The 22,938-nt window shown below is 49.6% G+C and overlaps 1 protein-coding gene across 1 annotated transcript in view; it reads right to left on the bottom strand.

Moving 5' to 3' along the window:
• Positions 1 to 22,938, bottom strand: part of Foxo3 (forkhead box O3) — a 99,567-nt gene that overhangs the window by 9,669 nt on the left and 66,960 nt on the right. The window contains exon 3 of the mRNA XM_051164497.1: positions 4,349 to 5,787. Coding sequence (XP_051020454.1) covers positions 4,384 to 5,787 — 1,404 coding nt within the window. The 3' untranslated portion in view covers positions 4,349 to 4,383. The remainder of the gene's footprint in view (positions 1 to 4,348; positions 5,788 to 22,938) is intronic.

Raw genomic sequence — 22,938 nt, 5'->3', positions numbered from 1 at the left:
CACTCAGAGCTGAGAAATGCTCTCTTGTGTGATGAGGTATATGAAACACCCAGCAAATATCAGGGTAGACCACTGCTGACTGCTGCTATGGGTTCCTCAAGGGGGGGGGGGTAGGGGAAAGATTTGATGCAAGATATTGAAGAAACGTAGGAACACTGAATAGTCATCCATTTCCTTTACTGTCATCTACACTAGAGACCCAGCTGAAGCTGAGGGTGGGGTGGGGGGTGGCACGGCACAGCCTTTAATCCCAGCATTCAGGAGGCAGAGGCAGGACCGATCTGAGTTCGAGGTCACCCTGGTCTACAGAGTGAGTTCCAAGTCTACACACACATAGAAACCCTGACAACAACAACAACAACAACAACGAAATGAAGAGCCAGTCGGTCTCACCATGGATGACAGGCCAGACGAGGACGCCTGCAAGGCAGAGCTCTTTCTGTCGGTTCCTGCAACCAAAGGCATACAGCAGGGTTCTTTCTCCACACAGCACACTGCAGATCTGTGTTTACCCTATGCTACAGTCCCTAAAACGAACTGACTGATACCAAGAAAAAAATGTAATGTAGCCAAATATTACCTGCATTCTGTGAGAATTATTATCTCCAAACATAAACGCTAAAGACATGACAGAATCACAGTAACCAAACATTAGTCTGACTGGCACCACAGATTTACCTCTTTGGCCAAGTAGCCTAATGCATCAACCCCAAATTCCAAGTCTGCACGTGTATGCCACGGGCTCTTCACAGTTCTGCCTTCACTGTTCATCTCGGAAGGACCATTTTATAGACTGGTTAGGTCTGAAGCCAAAACTATGCATATTACACACATTTAAAATGCTACAATTCTGCTTCCTGTTGACGGATAAAAACCTAATATTCTTAGAGATTTATTAGCAATGTCACTAATGTCAGAAGCAGGAGGGGATGCCCTCCCTTCTCCACCTAGCCTCCCTAGTGCACGTCTTCCAAGTTCTTCTCTCACAGAGGCTCTCCAGTAAGATGTCCCCTGGCCCGAGCTGCTCACGCAGCCACAGCAGGGCCATGTGACCTTGTGTTGTTACACAAACCAGTCTGGATAAAGAAGAAAGCAGAAGCAAGCCGGGAAGAACGGGGCTCGGGAGCTGCGGTAACTAATCGGGGAAGCTGAGAGTTGCCTTGAAGCGTGCTTCCAGATTCAAGAAAAACTTTAAGTGGAAACAAGTTAAGCTTAAAAGTTAAAAACAAAACAAAACAAAACAAAAAAAAAAAACAGAACAAAAGCCAACCCCTAGTTCTTTACAAGTCACACTGTACTCCTAATGGCTGACTGTCAGAATTCACTCCAAAGCAAGATGAAAATTGTGTCAGGAAACCAGGAAACCCTCAAGTCCCTCCTCTTGTCCTACGGTCATCCCAAGATGTACTGTTGTCAGGAAAATTTAGTAAACTTATCTATGGTCTGCTTTGATTTGTTTTTAGAAATGGTCCACTATGAACACCCCATACTGACTTTACACTCTTGATCTGCCTGCCTTAGTGTCTCCTCAAGTGCTGGGATTACCGGTGTGCTGCAATTTTTATTTATTTTATTATGTTTTATTGCTATCATCCGCACCATCATCATGTAACTTATTTATTTTACTATTAATTTCACACTGTGTGCAGGTGTGGGCATGAGCAGGCCACTGTGAGTGTGGAAGCCAGGACAGCTTTTGGAAACTCATTTTTCCCCTTCAATCGTAGGCTCTCGGGCTCCAGCTCGGATCCTCAGGCTTGTCCAGTGAGCATGTCCAGTGGGCACTTTTACCTGCTAAGCCATCGCCCAGCCCTGACTTTATTTTAACAGGAAAAAAAGAATGCCCTCAAATCTGCCTTCCTGAAAGTTCCATTGGCGTATAATAAAAAAATGCACTGCTTCCAGAACAGAAATTTATGGCTGATAAAATTAAAGTCCTTCATCTATTTAAGTCCCCCTTAATAGATTTTCATACAATTTTTCACCGGAAACGGACAGCGCATTTTCTTGCGAAGTCTTTCTCTAGTGAACTAGGAAGTGGCTTTCTTATAATTACGAACAAATGAAACTTTCTTGTGTCTTCAGAGACCACAATCACACTCGACAAACCACGTATTCTTCCAAAAATCTGAGTATCTCCATTTCTAAAGTCAAACCTCCACAGGCCCAACAGGCCTGAAAGGAACTGGCTGGAACCTGCTCCACTTAGCTCCCACACAGCCAGCCACCCGCTCGAGGCTGTCAAATGGCCACAGCTGATGTCTGTGCTTCCCTCAGGAGCCTGCTCCTGCCTGGGAAACCAAGCTGCTTTGGCCTGGGAATGCTCTGACGGCTACCCAGGGAGGGCTTCAGAGGGCCCACTGCAGGAGAGCCTTGTAAGGGCTGCACCGGGGAGGAGGGGTAACAAGACTGGGGCTTAGGGCTTTCCGGTCCTTTTCTCTTCTGTACCACTTGAAGTGGCTTGCTGAGATTGAAATTAAAACAGAAGAAAAGAGGGAGCCGAGGTGGATTCCCCTCCCCAACGGGGAGAAGAGCTCCAGGGAAAGTCTGTTATTCACACCCTGGCTCAGGCCAGAGTGCTTTGTCTTTTCCTCTTAACCATTTACAGAAAATAAGAACTATTATGAATCAATCCACTTAAGAAATGTAGCCTCTTAAAAAAAAAAAAAAAAGAAAAGAAAGAAAGAAAAAAAAGAAATGTAGTCTCAGCTGAGTGCAGTGGCGCACGCCTATAATCCCAGCTCTTGGGAGGCAGAGGCAGGTGGATCTCTGGGAGTTTGAGACCAGCCTGGTCTACAGCGTGAGTCCAGGCCAGCCAAGGTTACACAGAGAAACCCTGTCTGGGTGTAGAGGGAAGAAATGTAGTCTCTGGGACTAACCATATGACCTGGGCAAAGCACTTTTGTGGCTCCCTGCTTGCTCAGTTGTCAGCCGTCTGCTGACCCTCACACTTAGTCCATCTCAGCCTGGTGTAGTTTCACAAGGCCTTTAACGCTCTTCAGGGCACTTGCCTCTTACAGTCGCCCTATGGAACAGTAGGGCCATTATCTGTACTGTATAAACTGGGGGGGGGGGGGGGGGGGGAGAGGCTTGGAGCTCAGTGACAAGCCCATCACTACAGCTGGAATGGCAGAAGTGGGACTGGACCTTCAGGGCCTCATTACAAAGCCAGGGCCAATTTCAAATGCATGCCTCTCCTCTCTCGTCTACCTCCCAAGTGCTGGAACACAGGTGCACCCCACCTGTCCGCCCCACCTGTCTGAGTCTACTCTCCACCACAGCACCTGCTGGTTCTGTTACAACATTATTAAAATACTGTCAACGCTGCCCCTCCGCCCCAATCGCTTGTGACTTTTCTTCCCAGCTTGGGCCTGACAGAATGGCTTTTGCAAAGGGTGGCAGGAAAGGCCTCTGTTACCAATGAGGTGGTGACGGAAGGACACACCATTAATGCTCCTACGCGCACCCAGGCAGTGAGTGTGCTAGGTAAGGCGTGACCCTTGGGCACTCAAAGAGAGACTCAAAGAAACTTGCCATGAAGGAGCTGGGGCTCCAGATGCAAGCACTGACTGCAGCTCAACAAAGCCGTCTGGGCTGGAGGGATAGAGAATGTTCCACGTCTTTTTTGTGTATGTGTGGCAGCTGCTTTGTGGTAACCTACATTCCTGTTATGACCTCCAGAAAGTTTCATCATCAGTACTAAGGGTTGAGTGTCAGATACAGTTAAAGTGTCAGATACAGTTAAAGGAAAACCTGCAAAAATTAAATAAGATAAAAAAGCTGTCACCGTTCACAAAGAGGTGCACATGTTCAATCTAATTTGCTTTAATACTTTAATAATCTAACAGATAGGTTAATAACTCATAGATCAATGAGTTAAAAAAAATACACCTTCTACAGTTAAGCCAGGAGTCAGTCAGAACATTCCTTTTCTAGGGGTGAAGAACCATCACACAGAAGACAAAGGCAGCACTGGGCATGAGACTTTGTAAGAAATTCCTTGGGCTGGTATGCTCACAACCTTGACCTTTGATTTATGACCTAAGCATATGCCTTCCTCACCTTTCCTGCTCATCTACCCATACTCAAAGGTAGGAAAACTTGTGTCATAGTTCTGGTGAGGATGGACGGAGGATAAAAAAAAGAGTGAGCTCTTTGAATAACCGGGTGTTCTTTTTACTAATGATGGCTGTGAGCCCCGTCTGGCTCTCAGGTAAAACTCTGACGGGCCGCCTGGGAGTCCTGGCTGCTTCATGGGCTCTTCATTCATGGGCTGTGAGGGCACCGGCGGACAGCCACCCCAGCACCCTCCACCCCGTACTGCTCACACAGGGCACTGGACACTGACCTGCTTTGCCCACTTCCCTTTTCCTCAGTGATCCTTCAGCCTGGCACCCAGCTCTGAGATGAGGCCTGCTTAGCACCAGAGAAGCTCCCCACGTTCAAACCGACAACGCTCTGTGTGGAGATGAGGGAATCAAAGTTAAAGTCCAGCCCCTCGGCGTCCATGAGTTCACTACGAATAATGGACTCCATGTCGCACTCCAAGCTCCCATTGAACATGTCCAGGTCCAAGTCACTGGGGAACCTGTCGTGGCCCATGACAGGAAGGTTCGCGCTAGCTGAGTACAGTGAGGGGGAGCCTGAGAGAGAGTCCGAGAGGGTTTGCATAGACTGGCTGACTGGAGACGGCTGCTGGTGTTTGGCTGACCCGAGGCTGCTGGAGTCACTCAAGCCCATGCTGCTGACAGAATCTGACAAGGCACGGCTGCCACCAAGAGCGCCCTGGGTTTGGTGCTGGTGGTGGAGCAAGTTCTGACTGACCAAAGTCCCCTGGGTAGGCTGCGCAGCAAAGGACATCATTGGGTCGCTGCGAAGCATCACGTTCCGGCGGGCATTCTGAGCAGACACAGCAGTGCTAGCTTGAGACATCAAGGGGTCTGACTGGGTCATCATGACATCGCTGTGGCTGAGGGAGTCTGAAGTGAGCAGGTCTTGGAGTGTCTGGTTGCCATAGTGTGACATGGAAGAAAAGGTGGCTGCCTTGTTCTCTTGGATGGTCTGCATGGGCGACTGGCGCAAGGAGTTCAGAGACGAAGGGCCGAACACAGTGCTGTTGAAGGAGCTGGTTGGGGAGCCCAGGCCAGAGCTCTTGGCGGGATACGGAAAGCTGGAGCTCCGCTGCATCAACCCCCCAGGAGGCGATGGCTGGGATGGCGGGAGCGTGATGTTATCCAGCAGGTCGTCCATGAGGTTGTCAGCCAGCCCATCATTCAGGTTCATGGTGCCCGCCATGTCGGTCAGCCGTGGGAGCTCCACGGTGCACGGCTTGCTCACGGAAGGCGACAGGCTGGCGGAGCTGCTGTAGAGCATCGGGGAGAGTGGGGGCTCATCGTCCTGGGCTTCGTCCAGCTCCGTGCCTGCCAGGATGGGGGACAGGCGGCCACTAACTGTGCTGGCGTTGGAGTTGGTGCGTGAGCGGAAGTCGGTCCACGCATCCAGCTCGTCGCTGCTGCGGGACGTGGGGCTGCCAGGCCACTTGGGGAGCTGGGAAGGACTGTCATCTGCTGACTCCGGGGCAGCCTGCAGGGCCGCCTTCTTCTTGGCGGCACGGCCACGGCTCTTGGTGTACTTGTTGCTGTTGTCCATGGAAACAGCCCGTCGCCGGGGGGCCTTCCCACTCTTGCCGCCATCAGGGTTGATGATCCACCAGGAGCTCTTGCCAGTCCCCTCATTCTGAACCCGCATGAACCGGCTGTGCAGCGACAGGTTGTGCCGGATAGAGTTCTGCAAAGAAGGGAAAACGGTCAGTGTGAACAGGAAGGTCCGATCTAAAACAGACATTCAGATTCTTCAGTTTTTAAAGACCTCAATTTATTTATTTAAAAAAAATTCCTATATTTTTTTTTGAGGAGAAAGGAAGGTACCATATCTGCACACGGGCATCAGAGGGCAACTTGTGGGAGCTGGTTCCTTCCTTCTACCATGTGGGCCCTAGGGACTGAACTCAGGTCATGTGGGTTAACAAGCTTTATTTATTTATTTATTTATTTATTTATTCATTTTTAAATGACAGACACCTTTGCGACTTGGACCAAAGCACTAAATTAAATGAGAGGCTTCGTGTTGGGGCGGTGGAGACTTTCATATGCAGGTGCTGGTAACAGGAGCTCACTGCTCCTGCTTCCCCAATTCCCCAAGTTTTATTGCGCTTTCTGTAATTATATTTCTTATGCTGCAGTTCACACTGATAATTTATTACCATGACACCCCAGTCCCCATACTTGGCAATAAACCTCCCGGCTCCTAGAGAAGCTAGTCCTCCGGGTGGCTATTGTGTCCTCTTCCAGTGCCCAGCTCCATAAGAACACAGCCAGCGGGTACCTCTTTCGCGCTTCCATCAGCAAGTGTGACATTTGACCTGTCCCCTTTAGGATTCATCCTGCCACAACTCAGCCCCCAATCTCTGCGGAAATGAGGATGGCAGGGCAGGCTTTTCACAGCCGGCCAAGGAGTTAGAGAGTGACCAGCTCGTTAAGGAACCTTTGCATCATTTACACCTCCTGCCCCCTCAGGAAGGGCGGCTTAAGCAAGTTCCTTCCGAAGGGCACAGTGCTAATAGGGGAGAAAAAGTGATTTGCAGTGGAGAAATCTGCGCGATGCTGTGTCAGCTGGGTGACAAGGCCAGTGTCAGCAGGGACCAGTGCACTGCTAGTGTGCACCCGAAATGATAAAAATGGTAACTTCTTCATCAGTCTTTCTACAAAACCCAAACCCAAGACTAATCATAAGAAAAATATGAACCCCAATTAAGGGACATTTACAAAACCTGTCTAGTACTCCCCACAACCATCACAGCCAAGGCAAGACTAAGAAGACATACCAAGTGGATCTAACGCATCCTGGATGGGATTCCATTGTAGGGAAGGAAAATGAGAAAAATTTAGGAAGTCTGATTAGCAGGTATAGACTTTACCTAATAATAACGATAAATATCGGCTCGTCTGTGGTGACGCTTGTGCCAGGAATACAGGGTGTTCTGAGGGGACACTTGAGGGTGAATACACGTGGATTCCATTATTTTCACAAGTTTTCTATATATCTAAAACCATCCCCCCTTTAAATTAGGGCACCCCCCCCCGTTAAAGTCCTAATGATCTATACTTACTACAAGAATGTTCCTCCTGGCTGAGACCCACCCAGTTGTCAAGGATAACCAGACTCAGCTTTATCTCTGCCACCGGCCAACCACATGACCCCATACAAATAATTTCATCTGTCTGCAACAACAGCAGGTTCCCATCTGCATTAAGGCCTGATAATACCCAACCCCTTCTCCCTCCAGGGATGATGTAACAATGATAGGTGATAATGCAGCCCAGGGGCCCGTCACGCTATGCAGCTAGGGCTTTTGTCCTCTTACATGGGAAGAGTGCTCAGAGCCTAGGGAGGCTCATTCCAACCTGTAAAAGGCTTTATGTGCAGCAGGAAAAGAGCTGACAGCGTCCCCCACATCTGGAATAGCACCTGCAGGCCAGATGAGTTTTTATTGGCAAGTTAAAGATGAAAGGCATTGCCTAATGCTGCATATTAAATACGAACAATTCTGAAAGTCACATTTAAAAAGAATTGGCAATCACCAACTGTATTTATGTAGAAGACACAAATACATGTGTTCTACCAGATTGTTTTTAAAACACAGAAAATCAACAGAATTTTTGTCCTAAGTAAATAACTCAATAATTCGCAGTACTTCTAATGTGCATTCCTATTCAAGAGGGGACTGCCATCCAGGCTGGACAGCACACCAGTAATTATGGTCATGACAGGCATTTTCCACAACTGCCATCAAGATGGGCAAGAAGTCAGGACCCAAGGAAGGAGGTGTTGCCAAAAGACAAATACCCTGCTCCCCTTCCACGCTTAATGTTTTTTGTTTGTTTGATTAGAATAATGGCCAAGTGTTCAGAAATTTTATTTCTTTGAAACAGGTACTTTCTCTATGAGGCAGGGTCAGGAGCGCATTCCTAACACGCACTTGCAGAGAAGACCAGGACAGGCCCACTTTGGGTATGTGGGTAATTCTATGTACTCAGTAAAAACAAACAAACAAACAAATAAACAAACAAACAAAAACCTTAGCGGGTCCTAAGGCTTTAGGGGTGCGGCGGAGACACCTCCCCTACTTATTCTGACCTGCCAGCCTCCTTTGCTGTAAATCCTGGGGAAGAGTTCACACAAATGCCAAACGTTTACGGAAATGAGTGATCTTAGCTATTCAGTGATTCTGTATGTTTTAAAGAATGACATTTTTTAAAATGTATTTTACTGTTACCAATTCCAAACCTACTAGGAGACAAACGAAACATTTTTATGGATTTTTCTGACAGCCATCTATTACTATGACTCTAACCCCTAACAAAGTATATGTATAATTTTATGCAATTACAAGTGGCTAAAATTAGAGTAGATACCAAGCCTCTGTTAGGGCCTGGAAGGCCAGCACCACAGGGAGTCAGGGCAGGAAGGGGTCATGAAGCCTGGCTTCCTGTCCAGGTCCCTAATTACAAAGTGAAGAGCTGATGGTCTACCAGATCACAGAGTGCTGGCTACTGAACCCTGGGTTTATTCGCTGCCTCTGACCCTCACAACATGGCCTGAGGCAGCAATCACTGCCCTGATCTTGCATACGAAGGCTTGGCTCAGATATACGAAGCAGTATAGCCCATCAGCTAGTGCACAGAACCCACAGCTGGAAGCAGGTTTCCCAACGCTCGCGCAACGCCTTTTCTGTATCCCTCCACAGGCCTACCAGCAGGTTAATGAGAAATCACCATTCAATGAGCTTGTGTAACAATTCAAGAAAAACACCCCCAAACAACTATGAGCTAAGAAAAAAGAGACACAAAACGCAAAAACAATCTCACTGTGACTTTATCTATGAAATACTTGGAAATTTAGAGGCCTTTGTTGTTCTTGTTGGGCAGTCCCCCTCTTGCGGAGAGAGCAGGATGACCACACGAATGAAGGGGACCCCGCAGGCTCTTCCACAAAGCCCACCTCAGGAAGGAGAGCTTGGCTTTAGTGGCCAGGCTCGCAATGGTGGGATACATTCCCCGAGACGCGTTATCTACAGCACTCAGACAGGTTTTTCCAGCTTCTTTATTAAGACATCAGGCCACCACCATCCTGACAGGCGCCAATCCCAGCAGCCGGTCCTCATACAGACTGGCCACCATAAAATCTAGAGTCTGAACGTGGGACACTGACAAAGGCCAGTAAGCATAGCTCACCTGTCCACCACCGTTCAAATGCTGGTGCCCTGCCAAGGGCAGAAGCCACAGCAAGTGTATTTCCCTCCAAGTGCAGAAGTCCAATGATTGGGTTTTCCCCTCAGTTTTATTGAAACAGGAAAGACAGAAAAAGAAAGGGAGGGGGCAAAGGGAGAGGCTGTGTAGAACATCAGCACCGAGGTATTTTTTTTCTACATCGTCCCAGGTAATGAGTGAAAAATGAGGTTCTGTTAAGACTCCAAAGGGTTCCTCCTCAACTTCAATCTCAGGAAAACTACCATTAAAAATATTTGATTGTAGCTGGGCGGTGCTGGCGCAGGCCTATAATCCCAATACTTGGGAGGCAGAGGCAGGCAGATCTCTGTGAGTTCAAGGCCAGCCTGATCTATAAAGTGAGTATAGAACAGCCAAGGCTAACACAGAGAAACCATGTCATGGAAAACAAAACAAAACCCTCCCAAGACTATGGCTTCCTACTAAGTCATGTACCATCATGAGAAATAGCCTAAATTTCTGAGGTTCTACTTTAGTGTGGAGAATGATGGCTAAAGGCATTAAACAAATGCTTCTGATAAAACTCTAGTTCCATCAAGTATGATTTTCTAATCTACTACCTACTTACATATACAATTTGAAGCACACCATGAGGTTCATTTGGCCAGAAAACGAGGGATGTGTTTTCCTTGACCATTCTACCACCACATTTACTTACTAACGTTGCCCAGAAGCCACCCTGCACAAACCTCATGAACAGCTCCGGTTATTTAAATCAACATTCTAATGAGTTACAAGAAAGCAAGTATCTCTAGGAAGAAGAAACTACCGCTTCACGGGCAAACACGCCGGCTTCCCCTCAGTTTGATTTATAAAACCTTAGGGAGCACCTACAGTTTGTCCAGAGGGAGCAAAGCCGGGATAGTCCTCATCTCATTCTCTGTGACATAGCTTCCACCGAACAGGCCCGCGCTGGGGCCAAGCCCCCAGTACATGTGGTTAATTAGTAACCGAGCTGGCAAACTCGCTCCCTTGATTGTGGCTGCAATCAGTGGCACGTCCTTCCAGGAGCATGTGCAATGGGTGTGTGGAGGAGGCAGTTGGGATTGGCATTTCATAGTCATGCTGACTGCACTGTGTGGGCCACTGCCTCAAGATTCCTTTGCCTGGCCCACCTACAAGACATTAACATAAAGATGACTGCACTGATTAGATTCTGGTAATTATTTTCTTCATGTAATGAACAGTTTTCTGTTGCAAAATACATTCGTTGCTGATGCTAAGGCATCTACGACCCTGAAATATATACCGAATCATTATGAAGACAGGTGGCCTCAAAACAGAATAGGAGTCACAAAGACGCTGCCTAGAGTTGCAGAGCGAGTGTTCCACCACTCACTTACAGAGTGGGTGGGTAACTCAGCAAGCAGGGGAAGGCAGTGATGAAGGAAAACAGTGATGCTGAGACAGGTCCCAGAGCTCTGAGCTCAGCCTGTTTGTACGGGGCGATGACATCTGCTTGTGACCTGGACTAGACCTCAGCTGCCCCCTTGGAGAAGGCAGGAGGATCAAATGCACTCTCTACTCTGGGATGGATCCCAGCATGCAACACACCACTCAGCCGAGTGGCAGATCCCACACACCGCAGCAGACATCACCGACCTTAACTCTGCTGAGCATCGTGTGCTTTTAAGTCAAAAGGCGAGAGGGTGGTGCCTGCCAAGAAAGGATTATGGCCTCTGACATGGTTTTAAGGTGCCAGTGACTGGACACTCCTTAGCTGCTGCTCCTTGGCATCTGCCTCAGCTCCTACCCAGCCATGTTTACCTTGTGGAGACTCTACTCACCCAGACACCAGCTGCATGTGCTTTCCCTGGAACACAGAGAGGGCTTGTCTGGAAGCAACATGTGGTATCAATTTATCTTTCTCAGCAACAGCAAAGAGAAATCTACTCGCTTTAAAAATAAAAAGGTTGTGTAATTTAACTCTTAAATGCCCTGCTTTTTTTCCCCCCAAAGACGACAATTCGTGCTCCTCTCTCCTCTTCCCCCCCCCCACTCCCCCCCAGCTGTCTAGGGAGCAGCAGAATGTCTTGTGGTTGTCAGCTTGGGAGCCTACCACCGCCCACCACCGCCCACTGATCTTTCTGAGGAACTAGGGAGACCCTGCAAATGGCTGGCTTCCCACATGATACTCGCCTGCCTCTCATGCGGAGCCCCTGAGGCTGAGTCAGTGTTTGGCTTGAGGGCACCGATGATCTAGAAAACAGTTGTCCAATGCCTGGATTCCAACATTAGCTCCTGGTGAACCACAGGTGGCACGGAGAGCCTGAGAGGCGCAGAGGTTGCTGTGCCACATGCAGAGGCAGCTACAAGAAGAGCTGCCAGGGAAGGCTGACAGAGTCGCTCCAAGGCAGTTTGGGCCTAGGCTCTTGGTTTCTCCTCAGTGGTAGCTCTCTCCCCTGGCTGCTTATTTGAGTCTCCCCGGGAGGCTTTCCTCACCAGAATCCCAGCCCCAGAGTCAAGATTTGAGGTGAGGCCTGTGCACTTTATTTTTTATTTTTGTTTTTGCAAGGCAGGGTTTCTTTGTGTAGCCCTGGCTACCCTGAAACTCACTTTGTATCGAACTCAGAGACACGCCTGCCTCTGCCTCCTGAGTGCTAAGATTAAAGGCATGCGCTGCCACCACCCAACTGAGATCTGGGTATCTTAAAGCCCCCCAAGTTATCTTTATTAGTAATCAGGACAAAACCCACTGAAATCCCACCCCCAGCACCCCACTGACTTGGTTCCCAATGGCCCAGGTGTCGCAGCAGTGCACTGAGATCCTTAAAGTTCAAGACTCAAGCAAGCTAAGGGCAAGACCTGGGGCTGGACAGTAAAGAGGGGAGTTATGGTAACTATTTGAAAACTGGGTCTAGGTCAGCTCTTTATTAAAACGGCCTAGGTATGGAGAAGGAGCCTTGACCTCACTCTGTGTGGACAGCTTACCTAAGAGAGATGTGCCAGGACAGAGAGGCACCCCTTCATGTCCCACACACTGCGGAGACCAGTCCTTAACTGGCTGGCATCCCGGCCGCACTTCATCTCCACACTCTACCTCCTAGGGACTAACTTAACACAACGAGTTAAAACAAACACAAGTATCAGGGCATAAATCCGAAGTGGGGTAGCAGGCCTAGAAAACAGAAAAGTGTTTTTTCATATGTACTGTCTATAGTGTCCCCAAAAATAAGCCTTTCAGCTTGGTAAAACTGTAAATAGACCTTCATTAAGTGGGTTGCACAATCAACTCTGACGTGTAAGACAAGTTCGTCTGTTTCTACTCTTACTCTTGTCTGAAGTCTTAAAAGTTTAAACCATTAAAGGGCCTTAAAAAACAACGATGTTCTAAAATAAATACTGTTGGGAACTTGGCCGAAGGATTGTATTTCCAGCTAGAAACAAGACTTCCCGTTAAATTTGCTGACAGTAATTCTCTACCCACAGATGTCCTCTGGAAACACTGTCAGGCTGGCCTGCTGAGAGCCGGTGGCAGCGGGGATGACACAGTCACCCGATGAGCAGGGTCACAGTCCATTCTCACTCTAGACAGCCCCAGCCTTGCTTAGGTGAGGGCTGGCTGGAGCCGTGACTAGCTGGGAAGTATGGAGGGAGGAGGCACACAACTGCACACAGTGTCGTTGAGCTTTCTAGTGTGGACTTCATTTTAATATAATAATAATAATAATAATAATAATAATAATAATAATAATAATAATAATAATAATAAAAATAATAATAATAATAAAAAATGAGGTTTTCACTGAGCAATTGTCTTTTCAAGCTATCCCACAGCTGTCTCTGTTCTTGGATGGCAAGAGGGAACATTCCATTCCTCCCGGCCAAACTTGCACTTCCGGCACACACAGAACCCTGGCAGCTTTGCAACTGCTGCCCACACCCACTCCTTGTAGCACAGTGCCCTTCCTCCCCACCTCCAGGCCTGACTTCCCACTCCACAGCACGGGCCTCAGACTAAGGAAACAGCCACAGGTACACAGTGCACACATCTCCACAGAGAAGGTTACATGGCAGCTTTTGGCCAACTCTTCTCTTCAATCCATTCTCCCAGGAGGTTTTCAAATAGTTTCCCTCTCCCATGAGAGACACACACTGCTGAAATTCTCTTTTTAGGTGGTGGTACATGCCTTTAATCCCAGTACTCAGGAGGCAGAGGCAGGCGGATCGCTGTGAGTTCGAGGCCAGCCTGGTCTACAAAGTGAGTCCAGGACAGCCACGGCTACACAGAGAAACCCTGTCTCGAAAAACCAAAAACCAAACCAAACCAAAACAAAAACCATGCTTATCTAGCCATATGAAATCAATGGATCAGAGAGTTAAAGCCCAGCAATTATAAACAGTCTTGAAATTTATTTTGCAATGTATAACAAAATAATTTATCAACTCAACCTTTACCTGAGATTTTGTTTAAAAAAGAAAAAAACAAAAAAATCAAAAACCAAAAACCAAAACAAACAAACAAAAAGAACCCAGGCGAACCAGGTGGTGGTGGTGCACGCCTTTAATCCCAGAACTTGGGAGGCAGAGGCAGGCAGATCTTTGTGAGTTCAAGGCCAGCCTGGTTTGCAGAGTGAGTTCCAGGACAGTTAGAGCTACACAGAGAAGCCCAGACTCAAAAAAACAAAACAAAACAAAACAAAAAGCTGTATCTTTTTTTCCAGTTTGGAAACATATTGTATATAGAAATGGAGGAAAAATGGGCATTAGAAATACACACCCAGAAAATTTAGAATCCGTTCATAAATAACACTAGCAAGCAGCCCGGGAAGGGAGCTTCATATAACACAGGGGAATGTGGTACTAGGAAAGAGTAGCTCTAACTCTATAGTGAAAGAAAACGATGAAACCATAAGGCCATGCTTGAATTCAATCAGTTAGTGAGTAGTAACCGGGCTGAGGCAAGCTCAGATATCCTGGCCTTGAGGCACAAAGGTAGCATCACCCAGAAACACAACATCAAATGCAGTAGTATAAATACCCACTGCAAATAAAGGAATAAATTACAGCATGTATGAAGATAATGACACCCATCCATCCATCCATCCACCCATCCATCCACCCACGTACCCACCCATCCATCCACCCACCCACCCATCCATCCACCCACGTACCCACCCATCCATCCACCCACCCACCCATCCATCCACCCACCCACCCATCCATCTACCCACTCACCCACCCTCCCACCCATCCATCCATCTACCCACTCACCCACCCATTCACCCATCCATCCATCCATCCATCCATCCATCTACCCACCCATCCATCCATCGACCCACTCAACCCACCCACCCTGGTATGGGACTGGTTAATAGCGAGTACTCAAAATACTCTCATTTAATGACTGACTTGGTGGGAAGGAAGGAGCAGGAACCACAAAGCAGCCCCGAGTTGCACTTGGAGATGTGGCAGCAAGTGCTGTGCAGTGAGCTTCCACGAGTTTAGTCTGAAGCCACACTCAGATTAGTGTCCCCCAGGGCAGTAGGAGATGACGACACATGCTGTCACAGACTGAAGGTCCTATTAGAGGGATGGGAAGAGCCAAATGACTGTGTGCAGACTGGTCAATGCAGCAAGGCCATGGCAGGAGGCTGCTAAAATCTATTGAGGTTAAGAGCTGACTCTTCTTTCACCTTGCAAGGCTACGGGGCCTTCATTACTCAGAGCAACACACTCAAAACCACAAATAACAAACTTTGGTTGCAAGTGAACACACAAGAAAGCAAACACCACAGTATGTAAGTCACCGGCAATCTGAAGGAGATTTGCTGCCTGCCAGGACCTACTGCTCTGTACCTGACAAATCTCATCGCATTGTCTTTTCCCCACAAGCTGAGGTGTAGGTTAAAAACCCGTCCAGTGAGCATTGGTGCTGCGAACCCAGCCTACTGGCTAACTCCAAAGCTCTTCTACCATGGGTTTTCCCCAGTTGGCAAACCCACTGAGGAGGGAGGCTGCACTAACAGGGACCAGAGCCACCCATGTTTGGTGGCTTCTGTGCTAAGGGAACACTGTCCCTGACTGAGCATAGGCAGTATTACCTGGCTGGCCTTGGGAGTCCTAAAATCAGGGCCTCAAAGAGCTGGCACCATGCCACGGATCCTCATGCCAGACACATCAGGCAAATGTCTGCAAGTACCCTGGACTGCTAGGGTGAGGCTTAATCTGAAACAGGGACCCCACTTTGTAACATTTAAAACATGTAATCAGCCTATTATTAAGCCAGAGAGAGAGGGATCAGCCTGCTTTAATATTACGTGAATCTTAAAATACGGTGTCTTTTATCTGCCAAGTGACAACAGTCAGGATGTTTCTGTTTAACCTCAATCAAAAACTCTGGGAGAAAACGGTATTAGTGTTGCGAATGTAAGCACTCCTCTTTTGGCATCAAAACCTGCAGCAACAGAAACCACGGATAGCACAAGCACATCCAAGGGATGGATGGGGAGGAGCTGAGTGAGTGGGCTCAACCTGAGAGCCCAGGGGCTGAAATCCGGGAGGAGTGACTTCCGGTGCCGTCTGCAGTCCATCCCTTCCCATGGAGCTTTCTGGGAACAACTATTTCCAGCTCTTAGGATGATAACAACTCAGAAAACCCGTTCTCTGTTGTCTTTTTATTTCCAAAGTAACATGTGCTTTTTTGGGAGCTCTGAAATAGATGCCAATGTGTAGGGTTGAATCGAAGAGTTACAAACACTGGAAAGGCCAGCGAGGCAGAAGACGCCTTTCTGAACGAAGAAAGGAAAAGGCCTGGGCAAGCACTCACAACAAAACAAATTGTGTGTGCGTCTGGAAACGGGCAACCTTTCAAAGTGTCTGTGTTAATTATCTTAACACCGTGAGTCAAGGTGAAAGAAGCTGTGAAAAGGAACCAACACCACATACCAAAATCCCCAATGCTGGCAACTACAAGCCAAGCAACTGATGAATTTTCCTGCATAGGAACGCAGAGAGTACAACCCTGCCAGCTTTGCAGTGATTCAGGCCAACAGCACCCCAGTCTCTCTACACACCAGTCAGCTAGCGTGGAGCCTCTGGGGAGCCACCTTCCACACTGTAACCTCACCTGCGTGCGCAGCTTAAACCCCCCCCCCACTGTAACTTCACCTGTGTGTGCAGCTGCCCCCCCACTGTAACCTCACCTGTGTGTGTAGCTGCCCCCACACTGTAACCTCACCTGTGTGCAGAGCTTAACCCCCCCCACTGTAACCTCACCTGCGTGCGCAGCTTAACCCCCCCACTGTAACCTCACCTGCGTGAGCAGCTTAGCCCCCCCCCACTGTAACCCTCACCTGCGTGAGCAGCTTAACCCCCCCACTGTAACCTCACCTGCGTGAGCAGCTTAACCCCCCCCACTGTAACCTCACCTGCGTACGCAGCTTAGCCCCCCCCACTGTAACCTCACCTGTGTGTGCAGCTGCCCCCCCCACTGTAACCTCACCTGTGTGTGCAGCTGCGCCCCCACTGTAACCTCACCTGTGTGTGCAGCTGCCCCCCACTGTAACCTCACCTGTGTGTGCAGCTGCCCCCCACTGTAACCTCACCTGTGTGTGCAGCTGCCCCCCCCACTGTAACCTCACCTGTGTGTGCAGCTGCCCCCCCCACTGTAACCTCACCTGTGTGTGCAGCTGCCCCCCCCAACTGTAACCTCACCTGTGTGTGCAGCTGCCCCCCACTGTAACCTCACCTGTGTGTGCAGCTGCCCCCCCCCACTGTAACCTCACCTGTGTGTGCAGCTGCCCCCCCCCCACTGTAACCTCACCTGTGTGCAGCTGCCCCCCCACTGTAACCTCACCTGTGTGTGCAGCTGCCCCCCACTGTAACCTCACCTGTGTGTGCAGCTGCCCCCCCCCACTGTAACCTCACCTGTGTGTGCAGCTGCCCCCCCACTGTAACCTCACCTGTGTGTGCAGCTGCCCCCCCCACTGTAACCTCACCTGTGTGCAGCTGCCCCCCCACTGTAACCTCACCTGTGTGTGCAGCTCCCCCCCACTGTAACCTCACCTGTGTGTGCAGCTGCCCCCCCCACTGTAACCTCACCTGTGTGTGCAGCTGCCCCCCCCACTGTAACCTCACCTGTGTGCAGCTGCCCCCCCACTGTAACCTCACCTGTGTGTGCAGCTGCCCCCCACTGTAACCTCACCTGTGTGCAGCTGCCCCCCCACTGTAACCTCACCTGTGTGTGCAGCTGCCCCCCACTGTAACCTCACCTGTGTGTGCAGCTGCCCCCCCCCACTGTAACCTCACCTGCGTGCGCAGCTTAACCCCCCCCCCACTGTAACCTCACCTGTGTGTGCAGCTGCCCCCCCCACTGTAAACCTCACCTGTGTGTGCAGCTGCCCCCCCACTGTAACCTCACCTGTGTGCAGAGCTTAACCCCCCCACTGTAACCTCACCTGTGTGCAGCTGCCCCCCCACTGTAACCTCACCTGTGTGTGCAGCTGCCCCCCACTGTAACCTCACCTGTGTGTGCAGCTGCCTCCCCCACTGTAACCTCACCTGTGTGTGCAGCTGCCCCCCCCCACTGTAACCTCACCTGTGTGTGCAGCTGCCCCCCACTGTAACCTCACCTGTGTGTGCAGCTGCCCCCCACTGTAACCTCACCTGTGTGTGCAGCTGCCCCCCACTGTAACCTCACCTGTGTGTGCAGCTGCCCCCCCCCACTGTAACCTCACCTGTGTGTGCAGCTGCCCCCCCCCACTGTAACCTCACCTGTGTGTGCAGCTGCCCCCCACTGTAACCTCACCTGTGTGTGCAGCTGCCCCCCCACTGTAACCTCACCTGTGTGTGCAGCTGCCCCCCCCCACTGTAACCTCACCTGTGTGCAGCTGCCCCCCCACTGTAACCTCACCTGTGTGTGCAGCTGCCCCCCACTGTAACCTCACCTGCGTGCGCAGCTTAACCCCCCCCCCACTGTAACCTCACCTGTGTGTGCAGCTGCCCCCCCCACTGTAACCACACCTGTGTGTGCAGCTGCCCCCCCCACTGTAACCTCACCTGTGTGTGCAGCTGCCCCCCCCCACTGTAACCTCACCTGTGTGTGCAGCTGCCCCCCCCACTGTAACCTCACCTGTGTGCAGAGCTTAACCCCCCCACTGTAACCTCACCTGTGTGCAGCTGCCCCCCCACTGTAACCTCACCTGTGTGTGCAGCTGCCCCCCACTGTAACCTCACCTGTGTGTGCAGCTGCCTCCCCCACTGTAACCTCACCTGTGTGTGCAGCTGCCCCCCCCCACTGTAACCTCACCTGTGTGTGCAGCTGCCCCCCACTGTAACCTCACCTGTGTGTGCAGCTGCCCCCCACTGTAACCTCACCTGTGTGTGCAGCTGCCCCCCACTGTAACCTCACCTGTGTGTGCAGCTGCCCCCCCCCACTGTAACCTCACCTGTGTGTGCAGCTGCCCCCCCCACTGTAACCTCACCTGTGTGTGCAGCTGCCCCCCACTGTAACCTCACCTGTGTGTGCAGCTGCCCCCCCACTGTAACCTCACCTGTGTGTGCAGCTGCCCCCCCCCACTGTAACCTCACCTGTGTGCAGCTGCCCCCCCACTGTAACCTCACCTGTGTGTGCAGCTGCCCCCCACTGTAACCTCACCTGCGTGCGCAGCTTAACCCCCCCCCCACTGTAACCTCACCTGTGTGTGCAGCTGCCCCCCCCACTGTAACCACACCTGTGTGTGCAGCTGCCCCCCCCACTGTAACCTCACCTGTGTGTGCAGCTGGCCCCCCACACTGTAACTTCACCTGTGTGTGCAGCTGCCCCCCCCACTGTAACCTCACCTGTGTGTGCAGCTGGCCCCCCACACACTGTAACTTCACCTGTGTGTGCAGCTGCCCCCCCCCCACTATAACCTCACCTGTGTGTGCAGCTGCCCCTTCCCCACTATAACCTCATCTGTGTGTACAATGCTTCACTTAACTGGTTTTACAGGATTTTTTTTTTTTCTTGTTCAAAACCACAGGATGCAAAAGTGGCTGATGACCAACATGATATTGCAAAGCATTCCAAATGAATCAACCAATGATTCCAGGACACGGCTGGGTACCAATTACACAGACAGATGAGCACCAGGCAGCTCCAAAATCCACACAGAATGACCCAGTGAGAAAAGGGCACCTCACAGACTAAACAGCCACTCAACAGCATTTCATTTTCTGAAAAAGTTTCCACTGGCCACTCATTTAAATTTCAAATCCAGAATGCATAGTAGCAGACTGCTCCCTGAGGCATGATGGCCTAAGGAGGTTGGGCATGCATGGGATAAGTAAATTTTCTAAAGACTACACGCAACAGGAACATGATGTTTTAGTAGTAATAATCCACCTCATGTATTGCATGGTAAACTTGACGGTCCTAAAACACAAACACCAGTAGTAGTGTAATACCCACTGCCCAATGGGAAACCAGGAGAGTCACAAGAGAAATCCATCGAAGCAAAACACGAGCCCGTGTGGCCTATCCTAGGATCTACCTGGGTACGTATAGTTCTCACCCCTCGTCAAGGAAATGTCTCTGTGAGACTGATGAAATCCTTTACGGAAACCCACAGCCAATCAAAATGCAGAGATGTGAAGTCCAGGCCCAACAGATACATCTACAACACAAGTCCTTCACCCAGGTTCAGGGGTCCTTACAGAAGAGGGGCGAAGTCTCATCAAGATGGCTCCCTCAACACAAGCTGAACCAGGACAAAAGGCAGACACGCTGATGTGGATGGTGGAAAGCCCGCTAGCACTCAACCACACGCAAAGAACTACTAAGGAATACCGAGGGTAGAAAGAAGTCTTCCCAGGAAAGAGCAGGCCAGTCAGTTATCTGGAACTAGATGGTCAGCCCTGAAAACATACAAACAAGTAACATCAGGCCGACTGAGCAGGTTGTACTTATGTATTTAGGAATACAGGACACACCCACATGCACAGATAGTAACAATTAAAGAAAAGAGGCTGTGAATTGGCAGTTACCTGGGAGGGTTTGGAGGGAGCAAAGGGAGGAAAATATGATGTAATTATAATTTCAAAAAATAAAAGTTATGTAATATATATGTATAATATATAGTATTAAAGAAAGGCAAACTTGAAGTGGGAATGAAACATCCCTGTGAATGGGTCCTTCAAAGGCTAAAAGGATTTAGGAAACTGTTCTTCAGACGCTGTTTGTTACTGCAGGTGAAAGAAGAAACTGAGAGAGGAGAGACCATGGAGCTGGGCAACGGATCCAAATCACAGCCAGCAGCTCTGACAGTTCATCAGGATTTCTGGTCCCCACACAAGAGTGTTCAGCAGTTCTAGGCATTTATGAGGAGACAGGGACCCCTGGCCATGTAACAACTGCCTCGGTAGAGTCCGAGTTGGTGGGTTTAGCATGTAGACTCTTTTCTTCAGTGTCCTTTGGAGCCCATCACTTGGGTCACCTGACATTCCCAGCGCTTTCTGTTTAGGTTGTTCTCTTGCTATTGGGAAATGTATTGAACTCAACCAAATACTGGGTCTTTACTTAGGGTTTAACAATCGCTGCATGTATGGAAAGGTAGGATATTAACCCTTTAATCCCTTTACGCCAAGACAAGGAAAGAAAAACACACAGGAATAGACGACACTGCTGAGGCAGTTTCAGGTTCAATGACATCTTCAAGCAATGCACTTTCAACTCTCTGAGGCATCATATGAAACAACATTACTCCATATTATTAGCTATTTCTGCAGAAACAAGTCCATCGGGTTCTCCCAAACAGCTATGACCTCAGAGTATGTACACATGTCTTCCCAAGTAAGAAAGGTGGCCAAGTCCTACTGGTGACTTGTGGACAGAAAAGCAAGGGTACCTGCTTCTTAACACTGTTAAAAACCTAGCCCAGGAGAACATCCCTCCACCGCGGCTGCCTTGTCTCTTCAGTTCTTGCAAACAAATTACAGTGACTCTGCTCAGTACTACCACTGAAGGAAAACTATACCTGTGCGGTTAACAGCTTAAAAGGACGGAGAGCGTCTCCTTCAAGAGCAGGAAGGCATACGCGCTTACTGCCTATTACAAAAGACTTAGGAGCCCTAACTTGGGTTTCTGGACAGCACACTTGTTTTAGCAGCATCTTCTACTCCTTCTTGCCCACACCAGGCGGGCAAGGAACAAGGAGGGAACTGCAGCTGAAGAAGCAGGAGTTCACGGCCAGCCAGGACTGTCAGCAACATCCGTCTGGAAGGGCAGGCAAAAGGAAGCTCCTGTACCTCTGGCCCCAGAGTTTTAAGAATGAGAAAGCTCCACCCGAGGCCCTGCCATTCTCAACAGTCCCCCATTTCAGCTAATAAACTGCTCGCAAGTCCTTAACTGCAAGAGATCGAGCTGGAGAGAACGCTTCCGGCCAGCTTCCTTCTCCACCTTTTCATGAGACCAAATCACAGCAACCAGAGGCAGAAGCAGAGGGACATGGCTCAAGCACTCTGTGATGCTCTACACTGGCTCTCCTGAGGCTGCTTTAGGCTCTGTGACAACAGCTAAGAATAAAGGGCAGGAGAATGAAAAGACTCCTCATGCACTGACCTGTTGTACAGCTAACCTGCACTGCCCACCAGCTCAGTCGGCCACTGCTCAATGTTGTAGCCGTCTCGTGAAGAGCAGGCGCAGCAGCAGTTCACAGCTCGCCTTCCTCTACTACCCGGCACAGACCAACCCACCCATGTCCCTGAACCCGGGACAGTCCATCTCAGGGCTGATCTCACCTGCCTGAGCCACTGCTCTACTGCTGTGAGGAGACACTATGACCAACTCTTCTAAAGGAAAGCACTTAGCCAAGGCGTGGCTTACAACCTCGGAGGCTGAATCCATAATCATCATGGCAAGGGGCAGAGCGGCACGCACAGCATTGGGGCGGTAGCTGAGAGCTACGTCCTGATCAGCAGGCAGAGACTCTCAGCGTGGTTTGGGCTTTAGAAAGCCCAAGACCAACCCCAGTGCACACGCCCTCCAGCAAGGCCGCACCTTTCAATCCTTCTAATCTTTTCAAATAGTGCCATTCCCTGGTGACTGAGCACTCAATATATATATGGGTTTTCTAACACACACACACACACGCTCATGGGACCATCTCTTTTTCATTTTTTTGTTTTTTGAGACAGGGTTTCTCTGTGTTAACCGTGGCTGTCCTAGACTCACTTTGTAGACCAGGCTGGCCTCGAACTCACAGCGATCCACCTGCCTCTGCCTCCCAAGGGCTGGGATTAAAGGCGTGCGCCACCACGCCCAGCTTATAGGGCCATTCTTAATCAAACTATCACACCATCCTGCCGTCTATCACGTTTCCATAGGGTCCAGCTACCCATTCTGGAGGACCGGGCCATTCTAAGGGGACTCTCTTTTATTCTTGATTTATCCATAGGGTGCTTTCCACTTAACATCCATCTTTCCCTAGGCACAGTGAACGTGTCCCTAAGACATGTCGTGAATGTAGAAACGCGGGACTCTCTTCTCCCATTATAATTAGACCTACAATCAAGTTCCTTCTCATTCTTCTGATAGAATTTAGCAGCTTAGGATCCAGAGAAAAATGCATGAAGAAGTTTCATTAGCCAATAATAAACATATACAATATAT

This window comes from Acomys russatus, chromosome 21, assembly GCF_903995435.1.
Source record: "Acomys russatus chromosome 21, mAcoRus1.1, whole genome shotgun sequence".
NCBI classification, from domain to species: domain Eukaryota; kingdom Metazoa; phylum Chordata; class Mammalia; order Rodentia; family Muridae; genus Acomys; species Acomys russatus.
Note: the sequence above shows the minus strand (reverse complement) of the source record. Positions and strands in the feature narration are given on the sequence as shown.